The sequence below is a fragment of the Anomaloglossus baeobatrachus genome, chromosome 1, assembly GCF_048569485.1.
Source record: "Anomaloglossus baeobatrachus isolate aAnoBae1 chromosome 1, aAnoBae1.hap1, whole genome shotgun sequence".
NCBI lineage: Eukaryota > Metazoa > Chordata > Amphibia > Anura > Aromobatidae > Anomaloglossus > Anomaloglossus baeobatrachus.
The window spans coordinates 609,667,529-609,688,649 of NC_134353.1; the positions used below are offsets into that span (position 1 = coordinate 609,667,529).

The following is a 21,121-nucleotide window of genomic DNA, read 5'->3' on the forward strand; positions in this document are numbered from 1 at the left end:
TAGTTTTTAAAGCACCACTACAGTGGTTTTATTTATATTTCATCACTGCAATGGTTTTCTAATCTAAAAGGGGCTTTACAAGCAACGACATCGCTAATGAGATGTCATTAAGGTCACGGAATTTGTGACGCACATCCGGCCTCGTTAGTGACGTCGTTGCGTGTGAAACGTACAAACGACCGCTAACGATCAAAATTACTCACCTAATCGGTGATCGTTGACACGTCATTCTAATCTCAAATATTGTTGCTGTTGCAGGACGCAGGTTGTTCGTCGTTCCTGAGGCAGCACACATCACTACGTGTGACACCCCAGGAACGAGGAACAACACCTTACCTGTGTCCTCCGGCAACGAGGTGGGCGTCAATTTCTTTCGGCTGCTCTCCGCCCCTCTGCTTCAATTGTATGGCTGCCGTGTGACGCCGCTGTGACGCCGCACGAACCACCCCCTTAGAAAGGAGGTGGTTCGCTGGCTACAGCGACGTTGCTAGGCAGGTAAGTCCATGTGACGGGTTCTAGTGATGTTGTGCGCCACGGGCAGCGATTTGCCCATGATGCACAACCGATGGGAGCGGGTGCCTTCACCAGCGACATTGCTAGCGATGTCGCTGCGTGTAAAGTGCCCTTTAGTCAAATGCCTTTAGTCTTATACTCAACCTCCAGTTTTTTCACCTTTTATCGCCGCCGCTCCCGACAGTTTGTGTTCAAATCCTATTTATATGCTCATAGCACTGGCAATGTTATCATGACTAAGGATGGTTCTCATCTAAAACATTGTTTCAAATGGATTTTTGTAAATGACATTTGGTGTCTGAATTTTTACCCTTGGGTTTTCTATGAAATAATTTTTTCTCCACATCAGAGACCTGTTTTTTTTCTTTGTTTGCTATTTAGTATGTCTGAACAGCACTTTTTTCTGCTCTGGAGTGTTGGAGTTCCTTTTGAGGTTGAGCTGAACTCTTTCAATGCATTAGTGTTGTGATGACAAAAAGATAGCGGAGAACCGGGGCTCCTAAACTGTCCCTTAAGCTGGTGGACCGTATGCTATCCCTAACCTCAGTAATACTATTGATGGTGGAGAGGCCTGAGACTCCTTCCTGGCCCTGCTCCTGACCAGTCCTCACTTGATTCCTCCTCCCGTTCCCGCCAGGGAGGAACGGGACAGGAGTGTGATGACGCCCACAGATAAAGACAAATAAGAGAAAATCAAAACTCTGTCACATAGCACTCACACAAAAGTAAAACAATAAAAGGTTCAGAAGGAAAAACAAGAGCAAGAAGGAAGCTACAAAACAACAGGGGTAAACTCCACAACTGCACCAAGCACTTTCACCAGTAAGTCTGGGTCACCACACCTCACAGACCAACATAGAATAAACTATAGCTGGCGTGAGTAGAAGGGACACCAAACATATTTTATTTTCTCATTTTCAGTACATTGAATGGTGAAAAAAATAACGTCTTTCAAAACCACAAATCATCCTGCAAAAAAACAAGCCATCATACAACTGTGGACAGAAAAATAAAAAAGGTATGGCTCTTCCATGAAAGGGAGGAATAAATGAAAGTGCATAAGCAAAAAATTGGCTGCAGAAGGAAAGGTGCAAGGAACGCCTCGAGTGGTTTTTAAATCTGGGATAAACACAACAGGGAAGTTAAGAATGAAGTGCGATAAGGTAGAGTGGACAGGTGGTGAGGGGCAGTAAAGTAGGGTGAGATGGTCTTCATCAGTGAAGGAGGAAAAGCAGGTTACGAAGGCAGATCATTAAGCATTTGTGTAGAAGGCTTGTGCTGGATTCAGGTTGCAGCTCTCTCTGATGTTACTGATCTCATGTTTGAAATACATGGCAAAGTCCTCAGCAGAGGTGAAAGATGCGAGAGGGGGCACCAGAGAACAGAGAAGAGAGGTAAAAGTGTTAAATAATTCTGTGTAATAGAAGGGAAAAGAGCCAAACTCCAAACACTGCAATGCCGACAAAGCAGATAATCTCCCATGGGCACCTATTTGTGTCTGCCATGTCACAAAACTCCATCATCTTATGTTTTTCATTGACTCTTGGAAGTAGATGAGCCAACTAGAGGGTTACTGTACACTGTACTGAGAATAAGTGCAGTGGGGCCATGGATGTAATTTACAGCGTCTGATTGTCTAACAATACACAGGCAATTACAAAGTTTTATCATTGTGTCAAATACGAATTAGCACTATACAGCACCTTAAACAATATATTTAATTGAATATCTATTGTGTAACAGATCTGTGATTATTTCCTAATATGTAGTCACTTGTAATAAATTGCAGTCATAGGCACACAGAGTTTAATTCACTGGCAGACACAGACAGAAGAAGGCCCAGAGGCTAGCTGGAAAATGTTGGCCTAGGGGACAAGTGCACAGCAGTGGCCCATGAGTAGCGGCCCTTTCTTATTGCGTTTAGAGTATGAAATTCTCCATTGAGGTAAGCTCAATATATCAGACAGAAACATCCTCACCAAAGATCTGGCAGTTATTACACAGAAATGGTACTACAACCAAGCTAACTACATAAAAGTAGTGAAATAACCAATAGAAAAATGCCAGCTCACCTGTATTGGAACTTTCCCTAATGAGAAGCACGGACAACAACCTGTTAGGTGTAGTAATGGTTTGGATTGATTTACAGTCTATGTTTTTCCTCTGGGAATTATGTTTATAAAACTTTGATCATTGGATTTTAGCCTAAGTATTCTACAGTAAAGCCCTTTTTAACCACTTTGAAGCTTGATTTTCTGTTTTATTGCAGTAAAAGATCCAAGCCTACTACACAGATATGGTACCAAAACCAAGCTTAGGTCATGTTCACACACAACTTTTTTGCTGCCAAAACCTGCTCTCTTTGCAGTAGAAATGCTCATTCTGCAACATTTTTCTGGTGGTTTAAGTATGCTTCGTCTATAGTACATGTATTATAAAATTAGATTTACTCACCAAAATGCTTAAAAATGCAGCAAATTACATTGTTGCATTTTTTGCAGCATTTTTCTGATTGCTTTCTGTGTATGAAAAAAGGTGCAAAAATTGCCTGCTACAAATTTAAAAAACACTGAGGTTCTCATATTCACTCAAGGAAAAAAAAAACTAGTGTGTGTATGAGATTTCTGAAATCTCGTAACTTTTGCTGGTACTGTAAAAAGCAAAATTTAATTTGCATAAAATACACAGCAAACATTGTTGCAAAAATGCAACGTGTAAACATAGCCTTAAGGTAGCATTACACGCTACGCTAAAGCGATGTCGTTGGGGTCACAGATTTTGTGACACACATCTGGCTGCGTTAGCGATGTCGTTGCATGTGACACCTATTAGCGATTTTGAATCGTTGCAAAAACATTCAAAATCGCTAATCGGTGACATCCCCCCTAATCTCAATTATCGTTGCTGCTGCAGTAACGATGTTGTTCGTCATTCCTGCGGCATCACACATCGCTACGTGTGACACCACAGGAACGAGGAACCTTTCCTTACCTGCATCCCGCCAGCAATGAGGAAGGAAGGAGGTGGGCGGGATGTTCGTCCCGCTCATCTCCGCCCCTCCGCTTTGATTGGCCGGCCGCTTAGTGACGTCGCGGTGACGCCGAACGCACCACCCCCTTGAGGGAGGGATTGTTCGGCAATCACAGCGACGTCGCTGAACAGGTATGTGCGTGTGACGCTGCCGTAGCGGTAATGTTCGCTATGGCAGCGATCAGCACATATCGGCCGTACGACGGGGGCGGGTGCTATTGCGCTCAAAATCGCTAGCAATGTCGTAGCGTGTAAAGTGGCCCTTAGGTATGTGCAGATCACATTATCTTCAGGTGGATTCCGCCTGAAATCTACATGAAAAAGTGCAGCAAAAAAGAACATAATGCACAGCAATGTAAAAATGACATTACTGTGCACAGTTTAATGTTTTGTTATCTCTTCTAACCACTTCAGGGTTCGCAAACTGTGAAGAGGTTAGAACGTGACACATTTCTAGTGTAAACTGAAAAGAAAAAACACCAGCGGATCACCTGCAGAGAATTACAGCAAAGCCACCATAGAAGTAAGTGTGACGCCCTGGACTAGCCAGGTAGTCACAGGTAGACCCCTGCACTACACCTGTCCCCTAATAAGGTGTCATCAGCCAACCATTAAAACCTAGTCACCTCTCTCAGTGCTTGATGGACACACCAGCGGGGCAGAGCTAGGTGGTTGGCCACACCCACCGAGGAGTTCAGAGGGCCTGAGGCAGGAAAAACAAGGAGATGAGTTGACAGGAGTGAAGGAGAGTGGAAGCAGGCCTGTGCCCAGGTCTGCAGCAATCTGACAGGTGCCGGTGTCGGAGCCCTGGTACCTTGGCTAGGAGGCAAACGGTGGCCTTAGCCTGCAGGAGCCGGGAAGACGGCTCGGTGGAACCGTGGTGGACCGGGACAGGGTAGTGGCCCGCCGGTAACGACCCAGGGAAACGACTCGGAAACCGGAGCACAAAGGGGGCACTCAGACCCTGAAACGAGGTCCAGAATCCACTGGACTGAGTTAATTAACTGATTGCGGTCTGTACTATAGGTCCTTTACCACCCAAGTCCCGACTGAAGACAACAGCCCACCGAGGGGGATAGAAAGCCACCGCACAGGCAGAAAGATCCCACGGGCCAGCGTCTGCGGGCAAAAGGGCTCTCCCGACATCTACCAAGCCGGGGAGCGGACTTCTGACGCTGAAGCGCAGGCAGCCCAAGTACACAACACGGTACAGGAGAAAGGCCAAGACCACCGTATCGGGTGGGAGACCAGACGCAGCCGACTGCGGGCACCGACCACCATCAACTTGGTTTACTAGAGACTTGTGTGTGTCAATAACCGTGAGTACAACAGTGCCATCCGGCCGCGCACCGCCCTGCACCGCCCAGCTATCCCCAACGGATCCCGGGGCCATCACCCCTACCCACGGAGGTGTTAACATCTTGCTGCACTACCATCTTCCCTGGGTGCCCAGTAATCGCAGCGGTGGTGTCCAACTTCACCACAACCCGTGGGAGGCGTCACGAACTCAAACACGGCTCCGGCCGTGCACCTACCTAACCCCCTCCAAAAGCGCCAGTACCCCCTTTGAGAGCTAAGTGACCCCGGGTCCGGAGGCGCTCGAGCCACCCACCAACGAGCCCGGATCCGAGTGGCTCGGCAGGAGCCGAGCGCAGGGCGGTACATAAGTTTAGGAAAAAGACGGCCAACGTTTAACTGAAGTGAAAAACTCAGCTAGAACAGACATCATGTGCTCATACCCATTATGCGAGTCCAAAACACCATCACGTGACTCGAATGAGAAGTGAAACCGTGTTCGATACTGAAGAAGACATCAGAAGACAAGAATATTAACATACTGACACTACACTACATACACATGTGTAGGGAAAAAAAAGTTCTGCTTCTTTAAAGCAGAATATAACTGATAAAAAGTTATATCCTTTCTTTGTAGTAGAGCTGGTTACATTTTGAAATATGGTGTGAATTCAGTCTAAGGGCTCACCCACATTAGCGTATAAATTGGACAAGTGCAATGTAAGAAAATCTCGCTTTGCACTCGGACCAATGTTAGTCAATGATTCAGGTCAGATCTGTGAGGTTTTCATCATTTCTAAATGGACTGAGAAAAAACTTGCAGCATGCTGTTTTTCACATTGTCTCAGATCACAAACAGCCATACGAGTTTATGGGTGTGTAAAGTGCTGGAGAAGGGCAGTCGTCGGCAAGGGTTGTGGACCCTAACCCATCCCAGCATAGTACAGACACGGGGGGGGGCTGAGTGGAGTGGGCACATGGTGGTGGACCGTACGGCCTGGCGCACTAGACGGTTGGACTCTCTTGATGCCCTCCCGCTGCGACTGCGTTCCTTGAAGTCCTAGCATGTGCCAGCCTAAGGTAGGGGCGTCCAATTTCTCCTTTTAGGTCTCCATGACTTCACAGGACTTATACTCCACTGAAGACGAGCCCCCTTGGAATATATATGCTTCTCTCTTCTTTCTTCCTTTTCTGTCTTGCCTCTGTCTCTACACCACTACCCTCCACTCTGCAGCATTCTGACCCTTTCTTGCTTGTTCTTCTCACTGCCTCTGCATCTCTCTAACTGACTGAAACAGGAAGCTGCCCTTTTCCTATATCTCTTACTGTTCTGGTGAGCAACCCTGTCACTTAACCCCTGCTGCGCTGTCACTCCCTATCTATCCCTTCTCTCTAAGGGGCCCGGGATCCATGACACCTGGTGACAGCCAGCCATAATACACCGGAGAGATATCGTACATTAATACATTTCAATACAATTCACAAGTATAAACACTACAGTTCCATTAGTCACCATAAGGAAGTAGGGGCGGTAGAACACTGGTCCCCCTTTTACAGGTGCATGTGAAACATTGGACTGCACTTTGATGATATATGCACAGACAGACAATGGAGAAGATGGAGAAACTAATTTCTCCATCTTCACTGCACCTGTGATCAGACTCTCGCATGCAAGAGAATCACGGTGGACAAGACTCAGCTCATGCTCGGAGCAAAGTTTGAGCCAAGTGTCATTAGCATATTGCATCTGATTCTCTTGCATCGGATGCTATAGGCTAGTGTGATTCCAGCCTAAAGGGGGCTTTACACGGTAGCGATATCGCTAGCAATTTGTAGCGATAGCGAGCGTGTAAGTACCCACCCCCGTCGCGCATGCGATTGTTTGTGATCGCTGCCGTAGCGAACATTATCGCTACGGCAGCGTCACACATACCTGGTCGGCGTCGTAGCTGTGATTGCCGAACAATCCCTCCTTTAAGGGGGAGGGACGTTCGGCATCACAGCGACGTCACCGCAACGTCACTAAGCGGCCGGCCAATCAAAGCGGAGGGGCGGAGATGAGCAGGACATAACATCCCGCCCACCTCCTTCCTTCCATATTGTGGCCGGCGGCAGGTAAGGAGATGTTCCTCGCTCCTGCGGTGTCACACATAGCGATGTGTGCTGCCGCGTGAGCGATGAACCACCTGGATAAACAACCCGTACCGATTTTTGAGTTTGGGACGACCTCTCCATGGTGAACGATTTTCACCATTTTTGAGGTCGCTTAAGGTCGCTGGTCAGTGTCACACGCTGCGATATCGTTAATGACGCCGGATGTGCGTCACTAACAACTTGACCCCGACGACAAAACATTAATGATATCTTAGCGTGTAAAGCCCCCTTAAGAGTTGTTCACATAACAGTCGCAGTGAGTACATAAACTTGAAACCAGAAGTTTATATACACTAGCTAAAACGACACATATGCATGTTTTTCTCACTATCTGACATGAAATCAAAATTAACCTTGCCTGTTTTAGGTCACTTAGGATCACCAAAATGATTTACAGTTAGGTCCAGAAATATTTGGACAGTGACACAAGTTTTGTTATTTTAGCTGTTTACAAAAACATGTTCAGAAATACAATTATATATATAATATGGGCTGAAAGTGCACACTCCCAGCTGCAATATGAGAGTTTTCACATCCAAATCAGAGAAAGGGTTTAGGAATCATAGCTCTGTAATGCATAGCCTCCTCTTTTTCAAGGGACCAAAAGTAATTGGACAAGGGACTCTAAGGGCTGCAATTAACTCTGAAGGCGTCTCCCTCGTTAACCTGTAATCAATGAAGTAGTTAAAAGGTCTGGGGTTGATTACAGGTGTGGGGTTTTGCATTTGGAAGATGTTGCTGTGACCAGACAACATGCGGTCTAAGGAACTCTCAATTGAGGTGAAGCAGAACATCCTGAGGCTGAAAAAAAAGAAAAAATCCATCAGAGAGATAGCAGACATGCTTGGAGTAGCAAAATCAACAGTCGGGTACATTCTGAGAAAAAAGGAATTGACTGGTGAGCTTGGGAACTCAAAAAGGCCTGGGCGTCCACGGATGACAACAGTGGTGGATGATCGCCGCATACTTTCTTTGGTGAAGAAGAAGCCGTTCACAACATCAACTGAAGTCCAGAACACTCTCAGTGAAGTAGGTGTATCTGTCTCTAAGTCAACAGTAAAGAGAAGACTCCATGAAAGTAAATACAAAGGGTTCACATCTAGATGTAAACCATTCATCAATTCCAAAAATAGACAGGCCAGAGTTAAATTTGCTGAAAAACACCTCATGAAGCCAGCTCAGTTCTGGAAAAGTATTCTATGGACAGATGAGACAAAGATCAACCTGTACCAGAATGATGGGAAGAAAAAAGTTTGGAGAAGAAAGGGAACGGCACATGATCCAAGGCACACCACATCCTCTGTAAAACATGGTGGAGGCAACGTGATGGCATGGGCATGCATGGCTTTCAATGGCACTGGGTCACTTGTGTTTATTGATGACATAACAGCAGACAAGAGTAGCCGGATGAATTCTGAAGTGTACCGGGATATACTTTCAGCCCAGATTCAGCCAAATGCCGCAAAGTTGATTGGACGGCGCTTCATAGTACAGATGGACAATGACCCCAAGCATACAGCCAAAGCTACCCAGGAGTTCATGAGCGCAAAAAAGTGGAACATTCTGCAATGGCCAAGTCAATCACCAGATCTTAACCCAATTGAGCATGCATTTCACTTGCTCAAATCCAGACTTAAGACGGAAAGACCCACAAACAAGCAAGACCTGAAGGCTGCGGCTGTAAAGGCCTGGCAAAGCATTAAGAAGGAGGAAACCCAGCGTTTGGTGATGTCTATGGGTTCCAGACTTAAGGCAGTGATTGCCTCCAAAGGATTCGCAACAAAATATTGAAAATAAAAATATTTTGTTTGGGTTTGGTTTATTTGTCCAATTACTTTTGACCTCCTAAAATGTGGAGTGTTTGTAAAGAAATGTGTACAATTCCTACAATTTCTATCAGATATTTTTGTTCAAACCTTCAAATTAAACGTTACAATCTGCACTTGAATTCTGTTGTAGAGGTTTCATTTCAAATCCAATGTGGTGGCATGCAGAGCCCAACTCGCGAAAATTGTGTCACTGTCCAAATATTTCTGGACCTAACTGTATATTTGCAAAAATGCCAGAATAATGAGAGAGAAAGTTTTAAGGCATTTTTATTACTTTCTGCAAAGTCAAACGTTTACATACATTTCATTAGTATTTGGTACCACTGTCCTTAAACTGTACGACTTGGGTCAAACATTTTGGATACCCTTACACCAGCTTCTCAGAATAGTTGGTAGGAATTTGGGCTCATTCCTCCTGACAGAACTGGTGTAACTGAGCCATGTTTGTAAATCACCTTGCTCGCACCTGCCTTTTTAGCTTAGCCCATACATTTTCAACAAGATTGAGATCAGGGATTTGTGATGGCCACTCCAAAACATTGACTTTGTTATCCTTAAGCCACTTTGTAACCAGTTTGACCGTATACTTTGGGTCATTGCCCATTTGAAAGACTCATTTCCACCCACGTTTTAAGTTCCTGGCTGATGTCTTGAGATATTGCTTCAGTATTGCCACATAATCTTTTTCCTCATAAAACCATCTATTTTTTGAAGTGCAACAGTCCCTTCTGTAGCAAACAACACCACAACACCACAACATGATGCTGCTACCCTCGTGTGTTCACAGTTTGGATGGTGTTCTTGGGCTTCAAAGCTTCTCCCTTTTTCCTCCAAACGTAACGATGGACATTATGTCCAAACAATTCAATTATAATTTTGTCAGACCATAGGACATGTCTCCAAAAGTTAAGGTCTTTATTCCTGTGTGCATTTTTAAAAATTAATCTGGCTTTTTTATGTTTCTTTTGGAGTAATGGCTTCTTCCTGTCAGAGTGACCTTTCATCCCATGTTGATACAGTACTCATTTCACTGTGGATAATGACACAATCTTACCAGCTTCCACCAGTATCTTCACAAGGTCTTTTGCTTTTGTTCTTACACTATGTGCAGAATTATTAGGCAAGTTGTATTTTAGAGGATTTTTTTTATTATTGATCAACAAGTATGTTCTCAATTAACCCAAAATACTCATAAATATCAAAGCTTAATATTTTTGAAGGTTGGAGTGGGTTTTTTTAGATTTCACTATCTTAGGAGGATATCTGTTTCTGCAGGTAACTATTACTGTGCAGAATTATTAGGCAACTTATTAAAAAACAAATATATTCTCATCTGACTTGTTTATTTTCACCAGGTAAACCAATATAACTGCACAAAATTTAGAAATAAACATTTCTGACATGCAAAAACAAAACCCAAAAAATTAGTGACCAATATAGCCACCTTTCTTTATGATGACACTCAACAGCCTACCATCCATAGATTCTGTCAGTTGCTTAATCTTTTTACAATCAACATTGTGTACAGCAGTCACCACAGCCTCCCAGACACTGTTCCAAGAGGTGTACGGCTTTCCCTCCCTGTAGATATCACATTTTATGTGGGACCACAGGTTCTCTATGGGGTTCAGATCAGGTGAACAAGGGGACCATTTCATTATTTTTTCATCTTTTATACCTTTACTGGCCAGCCATGCTGTGGAGTAGTTGGATGCATGTGATGGAGCATTGTCATGCATGAAAATCATGTTTTTCTTGAACGATACCGACTTCTTCCTGTACCACTGCTTGAAGAAGTTGTCTTCCAGAAACTGGCAGTAGGTCTGGGAGTTGAGCTTCACTCCATTTTCAACTCGAAAAGGTCCTACAAGTTCATCTTTGATGATACTAGCCCATACCAGTACCCCACGTCCACCTTGCTGGCGTCTGAGTCGGAGTGGAGCTCTCTGCCCTTTACTGATACAGCCTCTGGCCCATCCATCTGGCCCATCAAGAGTCACTCTCATTTCATCAGTCGATAAAAATTTTGAAAAATCAGTCTTAAGATATTTCTTGGCCCAGTCTTGACGTTTTATCTTATGTTTCTTGTTCAAAGGTGGTAGTTTTTCAGCCTTCCTTACCTTGGCCCTGACCCTGAGTATTGCACACCTTGTGCTTTTTGATACTCCAGTAACGTTGCAGCTCTGAAATATGGCCAAACTGGTGGCAAATGGCATCTTGGCAGCTTCACGCTTGATTGTCACGCTTCTTGCGACCCTGTTGGCTATTTGCCATGAAATGCTTGATTGTTCGGTGATCACGCTTCAAAAGTTTGGCAATTTCAAGACTGCTGCATCCCTCTGCAAGATAATAAATAAATTCACTGCACTCATAGATTGTGATGCAAAAAGTTTTTCAAATTTATTGAGGCGACTGTGAAGTCATTCCGACGTTTTGACCCCGCCTGGGTCTTAGTCAAGAGTCGCTTCAAGATGGGTGCCTGGGATATGGAAATTTGAGTGGATAAATAGCGTTTAGTAGAGAATACCTTGCGGATAAAGGTCCTGGGTTTAGCCAGCGCAGCAGCGCTGTGGCTGGTGATATGGTGTATCCTGGCTAAACCCAGGACCTTTATCCTTAAGGTATTCTCTATCAAACGCTATTTATCCACTCAAATTTCCATATCCCAGGTACCCATCTTGAAGCGACTCTTGACTAAGACCCAGGCGGTTTCGAAACGTCGGAATGACTTCACAGTCGCCTCAATAAATTTGAAAAACTATTTGCATCACAATCTATGAGTGTAGTGAATTTATTTATTATCTTGGATTGGACCCATTTTTCACTTGCACCACCACCCACTTGTCTGAGTGCAGACCAATTTTTTTGATCTATGCATCCCTCTGCAAGACATCTCACAATTTCAGAGCCCGTCAAATCTCTCGTCTGACCCATTTTGCCAAAGGAAAGGAAGTTGCCTAATAATTAAGCACACCTATGTAGGGTGTTGATGTCATTACACCACACCCCTCCTCATTACCAAGATGCACATAATCTGATTTACTTAATTGGTAGTTGGCTCTCAAGCCTATACAGCTTGGAGTAGGACAACATGTTTAAAAAGTATCATATGATCAAAATACTCATTTGCCTAATAATATTGCACACAGTGTAGATTGATATGCACATGTCTGATCAAAGCACCCTCTGTGACTATGGCTGTTATGCCACTGCATAACCCAGGCCCATGCAGTTAGGGCCAAATGCACCGGGGTCCCTTGGACTCTGGTTACACCACTAACCAACTGATGCCTATGCACACAGTACCGCACATCCAGTATTCAGATTAGTATATACCATACTGTGGCTACAGACATCAAATAAATAAAATAAAAAAATGTTAAAAAAGTGCTCATTGGATGTCTTAAACGGTGCACAGATATACAGTCTTAGGCCTCCTTCACATATCTGTGTTTCCAGTATGTGTGGTGTCCATTTTCAAACATACTCGAGACATGTTAGTAGGCATACTCATTAAAATATGTGTATATTTTCACACCTCCATATTTTCACATGGACCGTGTGTTCATATGAACCAGACATGTGTCTATATGATCCAAATGGAGACATGTCCATGCCCATATTACCACGGATGACAAGGACCAATAGAACTCTATGGATAAGTGATAAACATGTATAACACACCGATGACATCCATGTGACACAGATCAAAATTAAAGGCATTCACAAAATTAAACATTTAGAGAGTGAGAAATGGTAGCTTCATAGATAGTAGATAGAGAAATAGAGAGATAGATGTTAGATAGCAGATAGATAGATTTTACAGCTATTCTCCAAATAAATATTAATTGAAAAAAATGACTTTGGGTCTCCCAGATTTTTGATAACCATAGAAATAACCATAGAAGATAAAGCAGACAGCTGAGAGCTGATATTTTCAGGCTGGGAAGGTCCATGGTTATTGGATCTTTCCCAGCCTAAATATACCAGCCCGGAGCTTCCCCAGAAGTTGCGCAACACATTAGATGTGCCAATTCTGGTGCTTCACCTCGGCTCTGCCCTGCTGTGTTGGCAATTAGGGTAATGGTCTATGAGGTTGATGTCAGGTGTGTAGGGTCAGTAGAGAGTTATAAATTACTCTCTACTGATATACTTTCATATATTACCCTTATACCTCTTTGATGATTTTACACTATTGTCCTTTCTATCTGCCCCATTCTTACTGGGGTTCATGATTCACACATGTGCTTTATTATAATAGTAAATCCCTGGTAGGGTGGCGTAGTGCTATTTATAACTTGTGTACAATTAAATCTTTATTTTTCTCCCCTCTGCTGTTCTTGCTGGTGTCTTTCAGTCACATTGTTTATATCTTCTTTTAATCTGTTTAAATACAATTTACATTTTAATTGGCTATTTTGTAATCGTTGTTTATTGGTGACCCCCATAACTACCCCAGGAAGTAAAAAGAAAAAAACATACATGCTGCTTGTATGAACACACTGACTGCCTTTGTGCATAGAGATCCTAAACAAGAATGAAGCGAGTATCCATGAGCTATATAGTACTGTGCATCCACTATAATGTGTATATATCGTGTGAAAAAATTATATAGTTGAAAATCACAACTGACACTATGCCCACCTGTGTGAATGAGATAAACACATGGAAATTGTGTGTAGACTATGCTTCAAACCACCAAAATGAGATAATAATCAATGCAGATCTAAGGTAGGTAAACAATACTGCTCCATACCATGCTGTAGGTCCAGGATAGATCGGGTAGGTCCAAGATTCGTGGTGTAGTGTTTTTAGAGGTCTGGCCAATAGAACTGATAGAAACATTAAAAAAAAGAGTGCGGGTAACTGCCCTTTTCAGCAAATGTGATGTATGGGATTAACAACGGGCATAAAGCAATCAACAATCGCTTGCAACTTGTTTTTTTTCCCCATAGGTAATCATATCATGTCTATACATTTGTATATTTTTTAGTATAGTACCCTAATAAAGGGTTAATTAGTTGTGGTTACCACGCTTATTTAGTGGGCTACAAGAAGGAGAATAATTTCTGTTTGATTTTTTACCTGATGAAGACAGAAGACTGCCTTAAAAACGCATTGTAGTCAATAAAAAAATACTTTTATGATGGGACTCCTCCTTTTTTAGTTTTATCCATTTACATAATAATGAAAAATGACACAGGGGAGAAAGTATTGAACACAAGAAAAAGAGGTGCAAAAAGCCATGGAAAGTCATTATACCAGCTGAAATCTATCAGTAATTAGAAATCAATTCTGCCACTTAGTACAAAATAATATCGGCTGGTTCAACTGATGGCCTAAAAAAAGTGTCTCTTTTCAAAGGTACCACACAAGAAACACCTCATGATGGGTAAAGCCAGTGAGCTGTCTCAAAACCTTCGCAACTTTATTGTTGCAAAGCATACTGACGGCAATGGTTACATGAGAATTTCTAAACTACTGTATGTTCCAGTGAGCACTGTTCGGACCATACTCTAGAGGCGTGAGGAACATCATTTGACCGTAAGCTGGCCACAACCAGGTGCTCCCAGCAAGATTTCAGACGGAAGAATGAAAAGAATAATCAGAAGAGTTGTCCAAAAGCCAAGAACCACCTGTGGAGGGCTAATGAAAGAGCTGGAATCAGTGGGTACAACTATTTCAAAGAAAACAATAAGTTATACACTCAACTTTCATGGCTTGTATTCACACTATCCAAGCAAGACTCCATTGCTGGACAAAAAGCATGTTCAAGCGCATTTAAAGTTTGCTCAAAAACATTTAGACAAGTCTGTGAAATACTGGGAGCATAAAGTCTAGTCAAATGAGATCAATATGGACACAGTCACGGAAACTCTCAATTGGTTTCAGAGAAAGAAAATAAAGATCCTAGAATTACCAAGCTAATCACCTGACCTGAATACAATAAAAATTTATGAAAGGAACAAAAGCTCAGAGTTCATAGAAGGAGTGCATGGGGCCTTCAGGATTTGAAGAGTGTTTGTGTGGAAGTATAGACCAAAATCACACCTGAGCAATGCATGCTACTAGTTTCTCCATACAGGATGCATCTTGAAGCTGTCATCACGAGCAAAGGTTTTTGTACAAAGTATTAAATAACTTTCAGTAAGCGTGTTCAATATTGTTTCCTGGTGTAATTTCTAGTTATTGTACATCACTTCCTTCTTTCGTTTGATTTCTTTGCCTGTGAGAATTGTATGAATTGTTATCGACATCTGGTGAGAAATTCATGTCACTAGCACCTTTAGAAATACATTTAGAAATTGGTGACATGTTCAATACTTATTTCACCTGTTGTATGTCTGGTTAATAAAAGTATATGCACACCGTACTTAATCCCTGTATACCATTGCTTGGTTACAGGTATATACTGCTAACAGTGTGAAAAAAAATTGTTTTGAATATCGTGAATTTTAAATATAGAGATCTATGAAAGGTCCATAAAAAGTTAAGACTAAAGGCCCCGTTACACACAGAGATAAATCTTTGGCAGATCTGTGGTTACAGTGAAATCATGGACATATTCTTCCATTTGTACACAGCCACAAACCTGGCACTGATTGTCCACAATTTCACTGCAACCACAGATCTGCCGCAGATTTATCTCTGTGTGTGACAGGGCCTTAACTGACATTAAAAGCAGCTATTACAGACCTCAAACTAGAATTTAGGGTGCTGAGTACTGTGAATTAGCACTGCCCTGAGTGAGAGTAGATAGGCAGGAGTTGTCTCACACTGTGCTACTCAATTGACAAAATTCAACTAGCCGGCAGAGGCAGTGAGTGCATCTTCGTCTCTTGTTCTTCTTGAAAGCATGCTCTTATAGACATATGAAAGCAAAGACTATTCCATTGCATAGTAAACATTTTCAACTTACCAATATAGAAGTTAGTTACTGTCCTCATTTGTTTGTGCTTGGTGATTACATATATGACTAGTGAGTTACCGATGAGTCCCACCAGCATGATGAGTGCAAAGAAAAGAGGGACCAACCAGGCATCCACCAGCAAAGGCGGCGTCTGTTCGAAATCATATAGTGATCGGTTGGAGCAAGTCACAGAGTCATTTTGGGGACCCTCCACAGAATTATTTTGGAGACCCTCCACAGAGTCATTGAAGAGTGAGTGCATAATTTCTCCTTCAGTTGACATACAGTCAAAAGGGGTCCCATCCATGGCTAGAAAAGTTGAAAAATAATGCTCTAGTTACGTTGACATCCACTTCATCCACAATACATGTAGTTTCCACTGAAAACAACAAATGCGAAGATTTCTTGAAAATATATTATTATTTATAGTCACAATATCAGGATAGAAAGCGATTCTTCAAGCACTGATTACACATTTGTACCTTTCCAGAACATTCTCATCATCCTGGGTATCACGCTTTCTTTCCCAGCCTGAAGTGTACCTTGCAAATGAGGGTACTCACCATGAACATCCTTCTGTCAAGTTTCATTGCATTAGTCCTGCTTATTGCTTCTCAGCGTGTAAGCTGAGAATCGCTGAGAAAAAGGACAAAAAAAAGAGTGCAGGCATAAGGCTTCCTCTGGGTCTTAATGCTTGCAACCAGTCTAACACAAGTGGTAAGATATTTCAGCTACCCATAGAATATCTATAAATAAAAAATAATTGCTGTCATCCCTGTGTGTTTCTGCTGAATACTCATTGTAGAAGCTTGAAAAGACAGTTTCATTGCTTCCAAAATAAATGTAACAGCCCATAATACCATCAGAACAGCGTACCTGTCAACTATTCAGTACTGACCTTCCATCCCGACTCACCCCTCCCCCCAACTCCAAATCCAGCTCTATGTCATCTGTTCAATCCAAGGCTATCATATTAAATGAAATCTATTAAGAGGTTTGCAATGTAATTTTCTAATAAACCTACAGTTTGTGTAAGTGGGGATTCAATTAAATTCCCTATAAATGGAGAACAGTTTTCTTAGCTGCATCTCATCTAGTGATTATATAACCCTCTTATTGGGCTACGTTCACAAATTGTGTTCGCAAGACAGTTTTTTTTATGCAATTGCAGGAAAAGTGTAATGTTTTTCATGCATATTTGCAGGAATCGTTGCATTTTTTGCCAAATAAAATATACCACTGAAGTAACGGGAAGGAAGCTTTGGTCTCCTCTTTCTCTGACTTAAAGGGAACCTGTCAGGTGCAATATGCACCCAGATCCATTAGCAGTTCTGGGTGCATATTGCTAATCCCTGCCTAACAGGCCCGGTATCTAGTAGTATACATAAAGAGATCTTCAGAAAAAGTATTTATAAAGATATTTTATGATATGCTAATGAGGCCAAGGACTAGTCACAAGGGCGTTACTTCCCTTGGCTAGTTGGCCAGTCTGCGATGACAGCAGAGAGGTGAGCGCGACCATCCTCTGACGCTGCGCATTCATTAGCATGTTAGCATACCCACAGGGGCATGCTTACATGCTAAGGAAGCCGACTAGCCAAGGGAAGTAATGCCCTTGCAACTAGTCCCTGGCCTCATTAGCATAGCGTAAAATTTCCACTAACTTTATCTCGCGGGCGGGGAGGATGCCGTCGCTGCTGCGCTCTCGCTAATGCTCGGGTCCGGCGCTGCTGCGGCTGCTGCTCGGTGGCTCGAGCGGTGGGCTGGATCTGGGGACTTGAGGGGTCGGTGGTCCCGGGGCCCGGTGATGTTGTGACGGGGAGGCAGAATCGGTGAGGTGCAGGGTTGCAGGGACAGCGCGGCGCGGTGCCGGATGGCATGGGTGTACTCACTCAGCAAGAAAGGTACAAAGTCCTCGGTAAACCAAACGGCTGGATGGACGGGTCCCGCAGCCGGCTGCAGTGCTTCTCCCCGGACAGGTGATGGCGGCTGCCTTTCCCTGCACCTTGATGTTCTCTTTCTGACTACTATGGATTCCCAACGGTAGTCCGCTCCCCGGTGTATGGGTACCGGAGGAGCCCGTTTGCCCGCAGACGCTGGCCCTTGGGTCTCTAGCTTTAGGCGGTAGCTGTATACCCTCACGGTGTGGGCGGTTGCCTTCAATCGGGACTTTTGCTGTTGTGAAACCCCTGGGGTTTCAGTCACATTCGGATCTGACTATTGACGGTGGCTCCAAGCCTGGTCGGGGTCCGATGGCCCTGCCTGTGTGTGCTGGTTTCACTTGGCTCCCCGGTCAGTACCGGCGGGCCGTCGCTCGTCCCTGGTCCTACGGTTCCGCGTTGCTCCACCACTCCTGCAGACGGCCACCACCGTCTGCCAACCTTGCTGTCAGTGCCTGGGCCACAAACCTAGACACCCAAGTGCTTGCTCCTCTCACTTCAACCTCCTATACTCAACTGTCACTTTTCCTGCCTCCAGGCCTGTGAACTCCTCGGTGGGTGGGGCCAACCGCTTGGCTCCGCCCCACCTGGTGTGGACATCAGACACTGGAGGGAGGCAACAAGGATTTTGTGTTTGGCTGGTGTCCCTGTCTAATGGGGGTGGGGGGTGTTTGTATGTTATTTGTGACGACCTGGCTAGGCCAGGGCGCCACATTTACTCTAGACCAGACATGGGCAAAGTGTGGCATATAGGCCGGACTGGAATAATCAGAGAACCAGATATGACTCACTGGCCACACAAAGCCATCCACCACCCGCTGATTGTGTCTTGATGTAATTGCTATTGTCATCCTCAGGATGCAGATAACTGTGAACACATAGGTGGTGAACGGTGCCTCTTGCTCCTTCTTCCACCAATGAGTGTATAGGACTGAGACAGTGTAGTGTCCATGAAGCCATCAGGGAGCTACATGGTATTGCATCCCTCACCAGGATGCAGGGCCTACCCCCTAGGGACCCAGAAGACCAGTGCCGGTAACATGAAACACTCCAGAAAATCCCTGTTCTTCCCCAACATTCCCCCATAAAATGGTACAAGACTAAGGTTGGACCAATGGATGGCCGCCTAGAGGTGGAGTCAGTCCAGTCCACTAGATGACCAGGTGGGAGGGGCGGACTGTGGAGCCCGGGATCCATCCTCGACCAGGCCACATCACCGCCAGAGCCAGTGAGACCTGAAGCGGTCACATCACCTTCTCCGGAGGAGAAGGATCCAGCATTACAGGCATCCCCGGCCAGATCAAATCCGGCCGCATCACCTTCTCCTGAGGAGAAGGATCAAGCTGCACCACCTTATCCAGTGTCGACAGCCCAGGCTACGACGTCATCGGGAGCCGCAGAGGAGGCCGTCGCCAGCGCTGACGAACTTCCCCAGGTACTGTGCCCAGTCGCTGTCGGGGACCCGGCAGTGAGCTACCCTGAACCAGATAGCAGGAAGCCAGCGATTGTCACCTGGGAGCAGACTGTGAGTGCTGATCCCAGGAGGCCAATGGAACCAGATGGCCCCTTTCCCACACCCTGGTAACTACCACCTGCAAAAGTTACCAGTTGTTTATTGTTGACTGTTCCAGTTAAAAATGTTGATTTGCTCTGATATAACCTAATTAATGTTTGAATGTTTTGAAAAATGGACAATAGCAGATAAAACGTTAACCATGTTGCCTTAACCAGTTTGATATAAAAATGGACCCAGGCTGTAGGACTGGCAGCAGCCACAAACTTCTAAATGTAAATAGTTGCACTAGTTGTGCATCACCAGAGTACACCCTACCAGTGGACCCTAATGGACATCGCCACCAGGAGAGGCCGGGTGCAGGAAAGCTCTGCAGCAGAGGCGACCGAGACCTGGTCACTAGTGCAACTGGTGACTTGTCTCCTTAGAGGGTTCTGGGACCAGGACCTTTGGGTGGTGGGTGCAGGGAAGGGGTATTCCAGTTTGAAACGTTGAAAGAATGAACTTCCCCTGCGTGGGAAGACTGTTATGTGATATTTGTGTGCAAAATAAAAAGTGTAAACTTGTATCACTTGCAGCCCGAGGACGTGCTGGAATTAACCAAGGGGGAATGTAGCGCCCCTGAAGCCATCAGGGAGCTACAAGGTACTGCATCCCTCACCAGGATGCAGGGCCTATCCCCCAAGGGACCCAGAAGACCAGTGCCGTTAACATCAACACTCCAGAAAATCCCTGTTCTTCCCCAACAATCCCCCAAAGAATGGTTCAAGGCTAGGGTCTGACCAACGGATGGCCACCTAGAGGTGGAGTCAGTCCAGTCCACTAGATGACCAGGTGAGAGAGGCAGACAGTGGACAGTCATACAGGAACAGAGAAGGGAGTTGAGCAGTGACAGTGAACGTGAGCAGACGTGCTGACAGGAGTGAACAGTGACCTGAGGGCCCAGGTGGTCAGTTGCTGGTGGAGTACTCCTGGAACTACGCACCAACAGGTACAGGACCCTAGGTCAGGCAGAAGCTCCAGGCAGGCCTGATAACATCTGCACAGTGAGGGGACCATCAAGGACCTCACTGACCTTGAAGTTCAGGACTCAGTAGCAAAGGGAGAACCGGGGACAAGACCAGAGGCTCCAACCCCAGAGGGTTCACGCTACCGTCATACAGACTGCAGTAGAAGACCACCAGGAGGGGACCCCCAGCTGCTCTACACCATGGGGACCCACCAACCAAACAACAGGTGCAAGGGAAGAAGCCACCTGGTTACTAAACCGGCACTGGGACTAAGGGGACCTGAAGGTGAAACCAGCCGGCCTTGGGTGACCAGTTACCACCAGAAAGTGAGTAAAGAACCAGTTACATTGAAACCCTCTTGTATGGCCTACCTTCTTCCGACATCCTTCACATCACCTACCCTCTGAGGCCCGGGCAACGGCCACCAAAGTGATATTCCCCAGCTATACACCGCCCTGGACCGAGTACCCCCATAACCCTGGGTGACACAACAGCAAACACCATTACATTAATTAATTGTGTCTGCTATGTGGAGAGTCAGTGTACCAAAGAATGGAGCAGAGCACTTGCCATGTGTGCTTACCCCAAATCACATAGTCAGGGTCAGATGTATATTCACCTTTTTCAGTGAGGGACAAGTATACACTATCGTTATGCAATCACCAATAAGAGGGTACTTATTGCTTTCCGACACTTTTTTACGGCGGTCAGAAGTAAGTGAATAGCGCCCCCAGCGACGGAAAATCTCCGGGGTTTCATCTACCGGGGGTAGCCAAGACCTTGGAGATCACAATTCGGGCCGTTTTCTTTCGGTCCCTGATCACGTGATCCCCAGTATACATTGTATGTATGTGTGATGACGTGATAGTAAATGTCAGCACCGGTACAAAAATGATTTATCTCCTCCCTGACATGATAAAACATGT

The 21,121-nt window shown here is 44.7% G+C and overlaps 1 protein-coding gene across 1 annotated transcript in view; it reads right to left on the minus strand.

The window, feature by feature from the left end:
• Positions 1–16,339, minus strand: part of LOC142296616 (G-protein coupled receptor 54-like) — a 101,511-nt gene extending 85,172 nt beyond the window's left edge. The window contains exons 1-2 of the mRNA XM_075340434.1: positions 16,296–16,339; positions 15,742–16,111 (exon numbers count right to left, since the gene is read on the minus strand). Of these exons, the coding sequence (XP_075196549.1) occupies positions 15,742–16,039 (298 nt within the window). The 5' untranslated portion in view covers positions 16,040–16,111; positions 16,296–16,339. The remainder of the gene's footprint in view (positions 1–15,741; positions 16,112–16,295) is intronic.
• Between the last annotated feature and the right edge of the window lie 4,782 nt (positions 16,340–21,121).